Genomic DNA, 16,204 nt, shown 5'->3' with positions numbered 1-16,204 from the left:
ACCCCCCCCACTTTACTTAATACAGATCGCGCCGCGTTGTGGGGGCATTTTGGGGGGTTGTAACCCCCACATTTTACTGAAAACTTCACTTTTTCCCTGTTTTTCAGGAAAAAGTTAAGTTTCCAGTAAAATGTGGGGGGTTACAACCCCCCAAATCCCCCACAACGCCGCCGCGATCTTTTTAAGTAAAGTGGGAGGGCTCCCCAACAAAAACCCCCGTCGGAGACCCTAAAAACAGTAATTTTCTTTGGCGCGCGCCTCCATCTTGCGCTCAGTTGTCGGCGCGCGCCTTTGTCTTCCGCGATTATGTCTATGAACCACTGTAACACCAGAGGAGACGATATTCTCAATCCGGATGCAAACTTTGCCGTCACCGGAGATACAGTGCTTGCTGTGGCCTTAACTGTTAATGTTGCCTTTAGGCTTAACTGTTGCTGATGGTGGCCATCGTTTTGTGAGCATACAATCGCTGCTTCAGGGCTCTACAAGCCACAAAAGGCATTGGTTGGTAATATATTGTCAAAAAACAGCAAAGTCCATATAAAACCTTCATTTTATTACCTGAAAACCTTTGCACTATGACACTGTGTCCAGATCAAGGCAGATAACATGGCGCCTCAGCATTCTTTAAATAAACAGCTGTAACCAATCATGCTGATGTTGTTTCGTGATTGGACAGCATAAAAACTCGATATACGACATTGAGTCATAAAACCAATGCTAGGCATAATTTGCAAACTGCATTAATATCATAGGTGCAGATTATGAAATATTTAAAGAGATCACTTATGTTAATGAAAAAGAAGGGTTCTAATAAAAATAAACCCAGTCTATGGACGAGTTCAGTCCATGTGGCTGAACTGTATTGAGATTAAAGATCCATAAGAAATAAATTACATTACATTGTTATTCCCGCCACAGGAGCATGAGCTTCTGATTCCCTCCTTGCTGATGTGAAACAATATGATCAACAAAGAAACATCATAAATTTTGAAAATTATGCAAAAATTGTATGCAGTGCTGCACCATTGGTGCCTCCATAATATTTCAACTTCAAGGAAATTTTGTATTAGTCAATGAACATCGTAGTGCTGTAACGTGAAATATTTATTTAAAATTATTTATAACCCGCCTGAACAATAAATACACACATACAAAATCAGTCAAAATAGCAAACAATAAAATGCAATAAAAACATAGAATACAATACATTAAAAACAAAATTAAAAGAACCTGCACATCCATATGCTGTCACAAAACATACACCCCAAAAGACAATTCAATATTATGTCCAATCACGAAACAGCATCAGCATGATTGGTTACAGCTGTTTATTTAGATTCAAACAGTTTTTTATTGATGCAAATATCATGAAATACAATAAATACAGCATCAAAAGACATCAATAATGCATCAATTATTAATAAACATAATAAAAGACAAATTCCAATATCAATAAACCCCCACTTATCTATATGAGTTTGAACCTTTACCATCCCTCTCCATACCCACCCCTTCCCACCCAATAGTACTCTCTACCCAATGATACTCTCATTATTTGACTAAATAAAAATCCCAATTAAGAAATCCAACTTAAAATCGCATTACAGCCCTTAAGTACAAAACATGCAAATAAATACAGCATCAAAAGACATCACACTGAGGCGCCATGTTATCTGCCATGATCTGGACACGGAGTCATATAGTGCAAAAGTTTTCAGGTAATAAAATGAAGGTTTTTTTATGGACTTTGCTGTTTTTTGACAATATATTACCAACCAGTGTTTTTTGTAGCTTGTAGAGCCCTGAAGCAGCGATTGTATGTTCACAAAACGATGGCCACCATCAGCAACAGTTAAGCCTAAAGGCAACATTAACAGTTAAGGCCACAGCAAGCACTGTATCTCCGGTGACGGCAAAGTTTGCCTAGCAAAGTTTGCATCCGGATTGAGAATATCGTCTCCTCTGGTGTACTTGGAGGATAGGATCAGCATTTATACTTTTCATTTAACCTGTTTGGTAGCATTTTTTTATTTATTTATCAATTTGAAACAATATCATCTTATACAAATAATAATAAGAAAAGAGAAAAAGAAAAACCAAATTTTTACAGACATTGAAGGATATTCCTTACATTACCCTTTTATCTCCTCTAGTCCACATAACAGGAGAACATTCCTGATATTAACTTAAAAATACAATGAAATATAATCATGATCTAATCTAAGATCAAATTTTATGGTGCCAAATACTACTGAACTCCATTTATAATTAATTCAAGTGGGAACTAATTGCTAATTTTACAAAGCTGTAAAAACTGCTCTAACTGCATAGAATCCTAGAATACATATTCACATTCCTTAAATTTCACTAAGCATTTGCATGGAAACTTTAAGTAAAATGTGGCTCCCAGAGCCAAAACCCTTGATTTCAAATTGAAAAATGCTTTCCTTCTCAGTTGTGTTGCCTGGGCCACATCGGGAAATATTAATACATTATCTCCACAAAACTTTGCTAGCTTATTTTGAAAATAAGCTCTCATGATTAAGGATTTATCTAACTCTCTTGCACAAGTCATTAATAGGGTAGACCTAGTTTGGATTATATCCTGTGAGTCTTCCAGGAAACCAGTTAAATCAAAATCTATCTGTTCCAAATGATCTACACCTAATTCTGCAGGAACTTTTTTTTCTGTGGAATATAATAATATAGTATCTGCTTCTGCCAGCCCCAAAATTTCTTTAAAATATTTCCGAATCAAAATTTCTAGAGTCAGCAAATGAGTTTTTGGAAAATTGACTAGATGCAGATTTTTTTCCCGTAAGATATTTTCTATCTTCTCAAATCTAGTGTAGGTAATATGTGAATCTTTAAGGGCTGAAGAGGATAAAGCTTGTATTGTTGATATCTGAGACTCTGTTGTCAGAGTACGTTTCTCGATAATTTTCAAGTTTGAATCAATATTTTCTAGCTTATTAACTACTTCCTTTGAGAATTTTACATTTTGAGTTACCACTGACATTAATAATCCCTCTACTCTGGTATTAGTTAACCATAAATCTTTAAGAGAAACTTCCTGTGGCTCATTCCGGGTTCCCGAAGCAACTAAAGCCTCCTCCTGAAAGGTAATGACCTTAGGTATCTCCTCATAAATTATTGAGGAAGGTACCAATTGCTCCATTGAAACCACGGGATGAGAATTGGAACCATTCTTGGGATCCAAATTGACAGCTGTGTTCGGTAGAGGAGAAGGAGTTCTTTCTAGGGGCTGAGTGATGCCCCTGACAATGAACCAGCGCCCTGAATACCTCCAGTGACATTAGTAGACACGAGAAGCCTATCTATGGGGCCAGTCATTACTGGTGTCTATACTTTCGCCTTCCCTTTCCTTTTCCCCATTAGGTTTTAAAACAAATTGTTTCATACGTACAGTTCTGATAATTCCTCATGTCTACCAGTGTCTCCCAGTATCTCCAAGGGGCCTAGCGTGCCCTTTGGCTGTGGCTGCAGTCACAGCATCCTTTTCACTCTCTAGTGCAGGGCCCAGCTGACGTCAGGGCTTCTGTCTCCGCAGGTTCCCGAAGTCACCAGCTTTAGATGTTCCACAGAGCGCTGCTATCAGGAACACAGGAAACAGTCCCCCAAACACAGCACCTCAAATCAGGTGGTCTCCAATGATAGGCAGTCGCGGCATCCTTTTTTCACTCTCGAGTGCAGAACCAGGCTGACGTCAGGGCTTCTATCTCCGCGGGTGCCCACCAAGATTCAGCACCCGAAGTCACCAGCTCTAGACCAGTGTTCTTCAACCACCGGTCCATGGACCAGTGCCGGTCCACAGAAATTTCCTGCCGGTCCACAGGGCCAGCACATGCATCAGGCCCAAAACAGTGTTCTTCAACTGCCGGTCCACGGTGCAATCAATGCAGTGTTATCTTCAAGCCAGCTCCCTCTTCCTAACTGATTCAGTGCACAAAATCACAGGCAGTGGCTCCTACGCACATCCTGCGCCTGAACCGGAAGCCTTCTCTCTGACATTGCAACGTCAGAGGGAAGGCTTCCAGATGAGGCACGGGACGTGCAAGATGCAATTAGTACTATTATGGGGGCGGAGTCTGGGATGGAGATTGGGTAGAGATGGGCGGGGTCTGGCTCACGACTTAGCCCCGTGTTCTTCAACCGCCGGTCCACAGAATAATTCTTTTATTTCTGCCAGTCCATAGGTGTGTAAAGCTTGAAAAACACTGCTCTAGACGTTCCAGAGCGCTGCTATCAGAACACAGGAAACAGTCCCCCAAACACAGCACCTCAAATCAGATAGTCTCCCTTTGGTAGCATTTTTGAAGTAAAGAGAAAGGAGGGTTTTTTTTGGCTAATGATAGAAGTTTGCAGTGGAGCTACTACATTACACTTCTCCCTCCGTATTCACTATGATAGGGGATTAACAGAACCGCAAATACAGAAAAACCGCAAATAACTTTTTCATATATTATTCGCTGTTTTCTATTAAAAACCATCGTTAATATGGTGAAACCACGAATAACATGGTGGGAGATCTGGCCTGTTCCTGAAGGAGAGGTAAAACACGGTGAAGAAAGTGCTGGGAATCGGCGATTTTCTCTGTAAACGCTTGGAATCAGCAATTTCTCTATGCAAGCTGATGTAAATTTGAAGGAGGAGCCAGCAAGCTAAAAACCGTGAATAATGAAAACCGTGAATGCTGAAACCGCGAATACGGAGGGAGAAGTGTACAACTCTTTCCTTCATAGCCACGGTGAGGTTCTCTCTGCAGCTTCTGAGGCCTTTTTTCCTCCTTTAGAAATGTTCCTAAGGTTATAATGGAAGATAATATACTCGGCATAAATAACTGGAGGTTATTTTGTATTTTGTAAAATGTTTCAAGTTTACTCATGCACAGTTGCAGCTCAGTGAGAGTCTAATATTCCAAGAGATAGGATATCAGAAGAGTCATCGTGCGAATCAAGTAAGAAACTGCTAGAACTGGAGCACTATTCAGTGATAAAATTTCTCACAAAAGAAGGGTAAAAGCCAAAGAAGATCCATGACTGCAGTTTATGGTGAGTTTGCCCCATCATCCTATAAAATAAAATTTTTGGAGCACCCTCACACTGGATGGCTTGTGGAAGCAACGTCCACAGAAATGTGCAAGAAAGTTGAGGATTTAATTTTGTCAGACAGATGAATTAAGGTTTCCTGAATAGCTGAAGAAATGGGCATCTCGGCAGGTACAGTTTGGAAAATAATTCATGAAAAGTTGGGCATGTCCAAGGTTAGTGCAAGATGGGTTCCAAGAATGCTGATGCCATGTCAGAAGGCCACGAGGTTCCAATGCTTTCAGGAGAACTTGGAGATGCTCTGTGAAGACCAAGTGAATGATTTTCATTTGGTGACTGGAAATGAGGCTTGGGTCTATCACAGAGATCCTGACTCCAAAATGGAGTCAATGCCGTGGACAACCCCCACCCCAAAAAAATTCAAGACAGAAAAATCTACAGGCAAAGTCATGGCAACTTTCTTCTGGGATGATGAAAGACTTTTGCTTCTGGAGTTCATGCCACACAAGACAACCATAACTGGGGAGAGTTACGTCAACACAATGATTGCTTTGCAGGAGTTAATCAAGGAGAAAAGACGAGGAAAACTCACAGCAGGTGTGCTATTTCTTCACAACAATGCGCTGGAGCACATGTCATATCAATCACAGGCTGCATCTGAGAATGTGAATTACAGCAGCTGAACAATCCACTCTACAGTCCTGACCTGGCTCCCTTGGATTGTTTCCTGTTTTGAGTTTTGAAGAAATCTCTCCATGGACAGCGATTTTCAAGTGATGAAATCGTCAAGGAAGCTGTGATGTCCTGGTTGAAGGTCAAACGGAAGAATTCTTTTCAAAGGGGTTAAAGTCATTGCAGAAAAAGTGGATGAAGTGTATGAAACTATCAGGGGACTATATTGAAAATTAAAATTTTTTTGAAAACTCTTTTCTTTCCTACTGAGGAAAATAAATTATTGAACACCCCTCGTATGCACATGCAGAAGATTTTAGTGTAGATGCAAAGTATGAATTTACAATAAATGTATGAAAAAACAGGAAAAAAAACCCAGGAAAATTTGCTAACTAAGGGCTTCTTTTACAAAGACAATTAGTGTAGACTGCTGTGGCAATTGCCCCGAAGCTCATAGGGATTTAAAGGGCTTTGAGGCTAACGCGGCTTTATAAAACAGGAGGTAACAATATTGTTTTGATTTTTGCCATGAACATGCCTATTCTTGAGGAATCTGGAAGTCAAGGTTTTTTACTCTGTCCAGTCATGTACAGAATTCAAACATTGTTCTCATATAAAAAATATAAGGACCCTTTTACTAAAGCTTAGCATACTCTAATGAAATTAGTGCCTGCTAAATGTTAAGATACCCATTTTATACCTATGGGCTTCTTAGCATATGCTAATTCCATTAGCACATACTAACCCCCTCTTTTACAAAGCCGCACTAGCAGCTGCCGCGTGGCAACAGCCCCGAAGCCCTTTAAATCTCTATGGACTTCGGGGCCGTTACCACAGCGGCCCGCGCTAAACAGCTTCGTAAAAGAGGCCCTAAGCTTTAGTAAAAATGCCTCTTATTCAATAAAGGAGGACTTTTACTAAAGATTAGCACAAGTGTTAATGTTGTGATAGTATTGTTTGCTGCTGTATGTTATATGCTGTGTATGTATATTAGAATCTATTTAGGATACAGGTGGACTATAAAATAAATGTAAGAAATAATCTGCGGCAGGGCTCAGTGGAATAAAATGGGTCCTGTGGTTGATGACCCAAAATGATTTATCATAATGGCAGTTTTACTGGGTGTTGAAACTGGCTGGGAGGGTTATGCATAGAACACCCTGGGAGCTTTTTCTTGTAGTGTCTTATGTACGGTAACTAAAGAGCCCTTTTACTAAGCTGCATTATCTGATAATGCACACTTAGGGGGGAATTCTACAACCGGCACCCTACCTGTGCCTATCGGGCATTAGGCTCCTCCCTCTGTATCGCGGGAAACAGAGGGAGGTACCTAAGGCCATGTGGTCCAATTTTTTGGACAATTCCAAAACAGCGATCGATGCTCAAACAAGTTTGCATGCAAATGATTTGCACGGAGGTAGAGAATGACATGGTGACTGCTACCCGCGTTAAAAATGTGGTTGCAGAAGGGAACGGGGACAAGGTCATTCACTGCCCTGTGGAGTGGTGAATAGCCTTGTCCCCGCAGTTAGCTGAGGAAACGCATGCAAAATCCCTCCTTCCTCCCAATCGTGGTCTGGGCATCTCCCTCCCTCCCTTCCCCTTACCTTCGCTGGCTTCTTTCAATTTTCTCTTAACACGCAACTGGAGCCTTGAAGTCGCGTTTGGCTGCCAAAAAGTCCTCTGAAGCAACTTCCTGTTTCCAGTTGCTTCAGAGGAGGACTTTCCAGAAGCCGCACACAACTTCAAGACTCCGGCTGCTTTTTAAGAGAAAATTAAAAGAAGCCAGCGAAAGGGAAGGGAGGGAGGGAGATGCTCAGACCGTAACAAGCGGGCGGGAGGGGGCTGCTGGACTACGCGAAGGGTTGTGTGGATGAGATCAGATGGTTTGTGGGGATGGGGACGGGATGGTGATGGGGACTGAGCTCGCGGGGATAGGGCGGAGACGAGAACACATTTTTTTCCCCGTGTCATTCTCTACATGGAGGTTCGTCATAATCCTAGTCCAATCAATCGCTGTGAGACCGACACTCACACATGCGCAGAATAGTCCAGTTGATACAGCAACAATATATGCATGCGCCAGATTTACTACTTCAGTCATAGGCGCCATTGTTTCCTCTTTCACCCAGGGAAAGGGCAGCCTGCATAAAGCAGAGCCTACAACCACCATCCATAATGTTGATTGTTGGAGCACAAAGCATACATGTCTCATGGAGCACAAAGCACATGCGTTTAACAAATACTGGTATTTCATCCGATTTAAATAGTACGTCGAGGGCAATCCCTTGATGCCGTACAGAGGGGGCAGAGAGGTAGCAGCAGACTATGCAAATGTGGGGCATAAATGAGGGTGGTACTATGTAAAGTTCTGGCCCAGCTCCTACATATTTTAATCAAGAGGGATGAAAATTTTCATCTTCTTTTTGCAGCCCTCCCTTATATTTTATGCTAACAGGCACACATAACACAACGCCTTCAACAAACGTGCTCACAACGTGCATATATTTAGTGGAGCTCGAACTAAAGATGACTGCGAAGAATTACAAAGGGACTTGAACAAACTAGGGGAATGGGCGACGAGATGGCAGATGAAGTTCAACGTTGAGAAATGTAAAGTATTACATGTAGGAAGCAGAAACCTGAGGTACAACTATACGATGGGAGGGATGTTATTGAATGAGAGTACCCAAGAAAGGGACTTGGGGATAATGGTGGACATGACAGTGGACATGCACAGTGCGCAGCGGCCACTAAGAGAGTGAATAGAATGCTAGGTATAATCAAGAAGAGTATTACAACCAGAACGAAAGAAGTTATCCTGCCATTGTATCAGGCGATGGTGCGTCCGCATCTGAAGTACTGCGTCCAATATTGGTCACCGTACCTTAAGATGGATATGGCGATACTCGAGAGGGTTCAGAGGAGAGTGACACATCTGATAAAAGGTATGGAAAACCTTTCATACGCTGAGAGATTGGAGAAACTGGGGCTTTTTTCCCTGGAGGAGACTTAGAGGGGATATGATACAAGATCATGAAGGGCATAGAGAAAGTGGAGAGGGACAGATTCTTCAAACTTTCAACAAATAAAAGAACAAGAGGGCATTTGGAAAAGTTGAAAGGGGACAGAGTCAAAACAAATGCTAGGAAGTTTTTCTTCACCCAACATGTGGTGGACACCTGGAATGCGCTTCCAGAGGGCGTGATAGGACAGAGTACGGTATTGGGGTTCAAGAAAGGACTGGACAATTTTCTGTTAGAAAAAGGGATAGAAGGATATAGATAGAGGATTACTGCACAGGTCCTGGACCTGTTGGGCCACCGCTTGAGCGGACTGCTGGGCACGATGGACCTCAGGTCTGACCCAGCGGAGGCACTGCTTATGTTTTTATATAACATATGTATATGTCCCTATTGCATTGTAAAAATTGTATTTATGGTATAACTGTTATACATACTATTATTTTCAGGGCTGAACAGTCGGTAAGACATTTAAGCGACTGCTTGACTTTTATTCGGATCGCTACAGGTGATCGATATTTTTTTACATGGTGAACTGATTATAGAGTATTGATCAGTCAGCTACTTTGCATGGTGTTTTAATATTAATGACCATTTGCATGGCCAGATCGATAAATGAGCGATTGCGTGGAAAAACATGCTATGAGCTGTTTTGTGCGTCAAGTTGGCAAATACGATGGTTTGCTAAACCAGTCAACCCGGTTTAGCGATGATTGGAGACTTTAGTGCATCTAGCTCTCAAAGAATTACCGTAATTATTCCACATCCTTAGCTGAGAAAATATTTTGACTATTGTAGGTATCTTGCTATTTTATTTCTATATAATGTATAATTTAAAACCTTTTTGGACTACTTTGACCCCTCTGGCTTGTAGCCGGGTAGGGGTAAAATGCGGACCTCACGGACCTGACGGACCTCGCAGATTTAAACCCGTACGGCCTTAAAAGTCTGAGGTCCGTGTCGGTCCATGTCCGTGGCGCTTGTAGTTTCTGTCGCTCACAGACCTTGATGAGATTTTAGCGTTGACAGATCCGTCTCAGCATAGGGAGGGAAAAGTGTTAGGATCCGTCAGCGCTAAAATCTCTTCGAGGTCTGTCAGAGCCAGAGACTAGTGCTGGAGCGGCAGAGCAGAAGCCAAGAGAGCAGGGACATAGGTTTTTGATGTGCATTACGGAAAAGAAGTCTCCAAACTCCAGCACTAGTCTCTGGCTCTGACAGACCTGGAAGAGATTTTTAGCGCTGACGGATCCTAACACTTTTCCCTCCCTATGCTGAGACGGATCCGTCAGTGCAAAAATCTCATCAAGGTCTGTCAGCAACAGCAATTACAAACACCATGGACACGGACCGACACGGACCTCAGATTTTTAGATCCGCGAGGTCCGTCAGGTCCATGAGGTCTGCGTTTTACCCCTTCCCCTCGTAGCCGGATACTCAATTGATGATTCTTGTTTGTACCTATCCTTTTGTTTTGCTTGGCGTTTACTTTTCTTTTCTAATTCTTTGCTGCTGTGTATTTGGAAGGAGGACCCAGGGGTGGGAATGGGGGTGGGAGGGGGGTGCTTTCGTTGGGGTTGGGGGGGGTTCTTTTGGGGACATTTCATACTCTGTTGAGCTGGTTTTGTACTTTGTTGTGTTGACCTGTTGCTTTCTTGATTGCTCAATAAAAATATATTTGACAATAATGTATAATTTAAAATTTCAGTTATCCTAATATCACTGAAATACAGAACTAGTATATTATGTAAATATATGGTTCAATTTCTTCACACTGTTTTATAGTGTATATTTTCATTTACTCAGTTTACTCAGATATGGCTCTCTATACACCTTTCTACTTCAGTTATGCAGTCCCCACTAATCTCCCCCCCCCCCACACCTCAGAAATCCCTTGATTTTTATTTAGTATTTCATCATAAACTTCCTGCTATGATACAATTAGAAATAATTAAGAAATACTGATAAACAAAGTTCCTTTTTAGGGAGGGAAATCTATTGTTAGATTTAGGAAAAACTACTTTGGGACTAGGATTAAACAAGCAATTCGAAAAATTGTCAGATTTCATCGGTGTGAAATGTGGCAACAATCTTTAAACTCCTATAGTACAATTAACATTTATGTTTCCGTTTGAACTCTTAACCTTAGATATCCTATGCTGGGCTTATGCGACGAGTAATAACTATGCTTAGATAAAACTTTTCAGCAGTCCATAGAAGACACGCACATTTCAGGTGTAGGTGTTTAAATGGCTGGCTTTTACAGTGTGATTGACGGTTACTATAGAAACGGCCGGTTCTCGTTCTACAATCTCCACCCTAAAAATGTGAAACAACCAATGGAGTGCTAGAGTGCGTCCGGGACTTTTATCGCTATAGGTTGCAGCGAACAGTCACGTTGGGCAAAGAGAGCTCTTCGTTTACTCTTTTGGTATTGCAATCTAATGGTTACTGCGCGGTCGACAGAAACCTGATCGGCTAGACCCAGCCGAAACCAGGAGGAGTGGACTTGCGGGGGGGGGAAAATGTCTTCCCCCACAAACAAGATCGTGAGTGTAGTTGAGATTAAGAAAGAAAATGCTATTGAAATCGCAGACCCTGGGGTCTGCGGGTTAACAGTGCTGGATCCTGCACCTTTTTCTATGGAGCATGCAACTATAGGCGAAGGGGGATCTGCCGAGCAGCTACAGAGTGAACTTTTAACCAATACCTCATCAACGCTAGCTTTTTCTCCAGATCATGTAGCCTGCGTCTGCGAAGCCTTGCAGCAAGGTGGGAATCTAGATCGCCTGGCCAGGTTCTTGTGGTCTTTGCCTCAGAGCGATCTGCTACGTGGCAATGAAAGTATCCTAAAAGCTAGGGCACTGGTGGCTTTCCACCAGGGTAGATATCAAGAACTGTTCGGTGTTTTGGAGAGCCACAACTTTGACTCTTCCAATCACTCGCTCCTGCAAGATCTGTGGTACAAGGCACGGTACACGGAAGCCGAGAAAGCCCGGGGGAGACCCCTCGGAGCTGTGGACAAATACCGACTGCGGAGGAAATTCCCACTCCCCCGGACGATTTGGGACGGGGAGGAAACCGTCTACTGCTTCAAGGAAAAATCGAGAAACGCGCTCAAAGAGCTTTATAAGCACAATCGCTACCCGTCGCCGGCCGAGAAAAGGAATCTAGCCAAAATCACCGGCCTTTCCTTAACTCAGGTCAGCAATTGGTTCAAAAACCGGCGACAGCGAGACCGGAATCCCTCCGAAACTCAGTCGAAAAGGTGAGCTGAAACTTTTCTCCCCTGTTCTGCATTTTCCTTTAGGTAATGCAATATGGCGCTTACCTTCACAGTATCCGTTTCTACTGTAGTTCTGGTTCTCACTGCAGAACTAAGAAAACGTACAATTGGTACAAACGACCAGAGCAAACTTAAGACCCGAAGCTGTGGCAAATGCGCACTCCACGCTCTGTTTGCTGAAGAAAAGGACCATTTCCCCCCCCCCCTACATTTTTATTTGCCCCCCCCCCCCCCAAAAAAAAAATCGGTGTTCTTATGCGGTGTCGGTTTTTCGTTGACAGAGTTAATCATTTGCTGAGTTTAAAGTTACGAAAAGCGTGGTGGCTGCTCGTCGCAGTGTTTTGAAACATGATTCTGCGCTCATTGAGATCGAATTTCATGGAAATCCTAGCTGGATGGCCGGAGTTCGAATTCGTGTCGGCAACGTTCTGCACTGGCACGGAGCAATGTAGGGGAGGGGGGGGGGTATTAGTATATCTACATTTCGTTTGTTCGAATCGGTCGAGGTCGCTGGCAGATTCTGCAAATGCGATCCGTACTTGTAGATACCTACAAGAAGCCGTTCCTCGATTCAGCGGCGGAGCAGGGCTATAGAGCATTATTTTCAATGGGAAAGGTTCCAGTTGGTCTCCACAAGGTGGTGGGATCCTTATGAATGATTTCAGCTCGGGGTCACTTACGTGGAAGGCTTGTCCTTTCCTCTGTTCTGAATCGGCTTTGATCCTTTGCAATTTTTTTTTTGTATTTTTTTTTGGGGGGGGGTATACTTTCTCCCGGGGGGGGGGGGTTGGGGGAGAAGGAATCCAGTTTTTAATCTCCCTGCCTTGTTGTGATTGAGACCGCACTGCCCTCTGATTGCAAGGGACGATCCCTCACTGCCTTTACTTTGTTTCTGGGGCCGGATTATATCTTGTCTTGGGGGGGGGGGGGGGAGAGAGCAGTGGCTATTGGCCGCATTGCTTTTAGTTTAGGGATTGTTTGGAAATCTATGTGGTGATTACAGCAGCCTCCCTTTGGTGTAAGGAGAAAGAAGCCTCCCTCCGAGTACGGTTTTGCACCCCCAGGTGGGCTGACTTGCTTTTTGGGGGAGGGGGGCTGGTAAAAGTTCGTCTCAGAGGAAACGAGAGAAGGGATGCCCCTTGATTTTGTAGTATTTTATTGGCCCCTTTTTTTTTGGGGGGGGGGAGAAGGCTTCAGCTCTGGGGAATCATGTAGCTGGAGGGGGGGGCTTCCTAGTTCTTTTCTGGATGGCAGAAGACCAACAGCTCTGAGGCCCCTGAGTACAGTTGTACTTTAGTGGTGCCCCTAGTTATTCTCTGCATAACCAGGGTCTCTGAAGGTCTGGGACCACCTGGATAGTACTTGCTGTGGTTATTTTCTGGAAGTCTGAGGCCCTCAATTTATTCTCTGGGTGACATACTCTGCTTGCCAGGTGGGGAGTGACCTCTCTACCCTGTTTCTCTTTCCTTTACTACAGCAGTTAATAACAAAAAAAAAAACAAACCTGCCCAAAAGCATTTTTTTTTTTTCAGAAGGGCACAACTATGCTGAACTAAGGGGTTTTGTGTAAGCAAAAATGAAAGAATAAAAAAAGTAGATTGGCAAAGATCTGAGTAGAAAAGGTCCAGTATTAAAGAAACATAGAAAGCAAATTAACTGTCAGGGAGAAGATGCATAGTCATTTGATGATGGTTTTATGATAATGTAGCCTGATGTAACAGAGCAGATTTAACTCCTTCCCTGAGGACTTTGGGGAGTGGGGCATGGCCTTTTGTTTCTGGACAGCAAGAACAAATGTTTCAGGCCTGTTTCTTGGCAAGCTGAAAGGCCTCAACATCAAATCTTTTAAAATATTTATAGTGTGAAGGGTATTTTCAGACAAGCCATTTTAGAAGTTACAGTTGAACCCTCCATGGCTGCCTTCATGACTCATTCTCTAAAAATGTCTTTTTAGTGCAGTCTGGCATAAAGCTCCATTCAGAAGGGTAGCAGTCAAATCTCAGACAATCCCTCTATAGAAAATGCAGGTATATGTACATGTGAATATTTCTATGTAACAAAAGACATCAAAAGCTTTAAGGCAGACCATCTGAAAATACTGTATTCTAAAACCTTTTTTCTGTGTCTTGTACCCAGAAGAATGATTTTGCATTGATGCAATTAGGTCCTGGTGAGTCAAAACAACTTTTATAATTATATTTGTATAAGCAGTTGTTTTTGTTTGAATGGGGGGCTTTATTGGGAAAACTGAGCGGTAGATAATTTTGTGGACTTAAAAGAAACAGCAGCAGCATTTGTTGGTACCTTTTTTAACAGCCCTATAACAGCTGCATAAACGCAGAGCACTTACCAAATGGCTGGCACATACTTTGAAGTGCCTTCTTTCAAAATAGATTCAGCCAGCTGTTCTATCAGATAAACTGAAAGATAAGAGTTAAATTTTATTTTAATCTTTTGCATAAGGATTCATATTATGTTTGGGGTTGTATTTAAAAAAATATATATATATATTACCATGGGCAATTTTTAATTGAATTGACTTTTTTTTTTTTTTTTAGCGAGTCGGATGGAAATCACAGTACTGAAGATGAATCTAGCAAAGGGCATGAAGATTTATCTCCTCACCCGCTTTCCAACTCATCTGATGGTGTTTCCAACTTGAGCCTCTCCAGCCACCCAGAGACGCTGTACATGCAGCAAATAGGAAACACTAAGATCTCTTTAAGTTCAGCAGTTTTGCTGAATGGCAGCTTAACATCTGCTAGCGCATCCCCGGTCTTCATTAATGGCAGTTCCTTTCTCCAGGGACCCAACGGCGTAATCATCAACGGACTTAATGTAGGACATTCACAGGCAGCAACATTGAATTCCCCAAAACTGACAGCCAGTGTTGTAGGTAACAGTGTCCCGGACACGGACATGTTGCCCTCATCCTCGGAGGATGTCAAAAACTTCAAGATTCTTCAGGCAGCTCTTCCAAATTCAGCAACAACTTACAGCCCTAATGTAGCGGCTCCCTTCCCAGGATTGATACCGAGCACAGAAGTTAAGAGTGAAACCATACAGACAGTTGCATCGCAAGATGAAGGATCCATAGTGACTTTTACTACCCCAGTACAACTAAACCAGTATGGTATAGTTCAGCTTCCAAATCCAGGAACCAATGGACACGTGCTTAATGGAAACGCTGGATTTCCTTCACTCCATATGCCCCCTCTTTCAGTTGCAACGTCGCAAGGTAAAATCTTTGGTCTACTGCAGTAACTAACTTAGAAAAGGTGAAATCCACGGAGTACTTGTTCTGTGCTTAACATAAGAATAGCTTCACAGTGGCCGATCCAGGTCCCTAGTACCTGGCCAAAACCCAAAGAGTAGCAACGTTCCATGCCAGCTTTAGTTTTCTTCGAGGAGTTTGTTTTCTTTTCTTAACAGTTTAGGATGCATTGTAATATTTATGTCTCTTGTTTAAAAAATCATTTTTTTCTGTGCTCAAGGAGGGTGCTTTTCAGAACCACTCACATTGGTGCAATGTCTGTTGGGGAGGGGGGGGAAGTACACCCAAAGGGAAAGCACTTGTTCACTTTTCCTTTGAAAATTGCAGAAGGAAAAAGGACTGGCAGAGATTAGCACCTCCTACAGCAAGGGTGTCCAACCTGCAGCCTGAGCTCTGCATGCGACCCCGTGAAGTATTTTGTGCAGCCTCAGTCAAGGGCGATGCAGTGTTTTCCTCTGCTGCACCCGGGTGTTTACTGTCTTGCTGGCTCCCTCCTCTGTCTTGCTGCCGTGTTTGCGTGTTTATGCAGCCCCAGAAAATTTTTTTGAGCCAATGTGTCCCAGGGAAGCCAAAAGGTTGGACACCCCTGTTCTACAGGAACCTTTTTATTTTTTTTTTTGGGGGGGGGGGTTAAAAACAATGCATGTGGTATTGAAACGACTGTCTCCCAAGCTTAAGCCAGCTCCAGAAAAGTCTCCTTGAAAATGCCAGTTAAAGGACATGTGTTGTGCTTTCATCCACACAGAGGGTGGGAAAAGGGTCTTGGAGTTGATAATGCTACTTTTCAGGGGTACAACCAAAGCAGTTTACATTTATTATATATATACGGGTACTTTTAGGTTGTTCTCCGAGTACTGAAATAGTACTTGGCCCATATCGG

At 42.8% G+C, this 16,204-nt stretch overlaps 2 protein-coding genes across 4 annotated transcripts in view; one reads left to right on the top strand and one right to left on the bottom strand.

Moving 5' to 3' along the window:
• MNAT1 (MNAT1 component of CDK activating kinase) overlaps window positions 1–12,227 on the bottom strand; it is a 294,602-nt gene extending 282,375 nt beyond the window's left edge. Inside the window, exon 1 of the mRNA XM_033951181.1 lies at window positions 12,096–12,227. The gene's annotated coding sequence lies outside the window, so the exon portion shown is untranslated. The remainder of the gene's footprint in view (window positions 1–12,095) is intronic.
• Window positions 11,135–16,204, top strand: part of SIX4 (SIX homeobox 4) — a 65,212-nt gene continuing 60,142 nt past the window's right edge. For all 3 annotated transcript variants that reach the window (XM_033951179.1, XM_033951178.1, XM_033951180.1), the window contains exons 1-2: window positions 11,135–12,032; window positions 14,609–15,288. In XM_033951179.1, the coding sequence (XP_033807070.1) occupies window positions 11,290–12,032; window positions 14,609–15,288 (1,423 nt within the window). In that variant the 5' untranslated portion in view covers window positions 11,135–11,289. The remainder of the gene's footprint in view (window positions 12,033–14,608; window positions 15,289–16,204) is intronic.

The sequence above is a fragment of the Geotrypetes seraphini genome, chromosome 7, assembly GCF_902459505.1.
Source record: "Geotrypetes seraphini chromosome 7, aGeoSer1.1, whole genome shotgun sequence".
Taxonomy (NCBI): Eukaryota; Metazoa; Chordata; class Amphibia; order Gymnophiona; family Dermophiidae; genus Geotrypetes; species Geotrypetes seraphini.
Note: the sequence above shows the minus strand (reverse complement) of the source record. Positions and strands in the feature narration are given on the sequence as shown.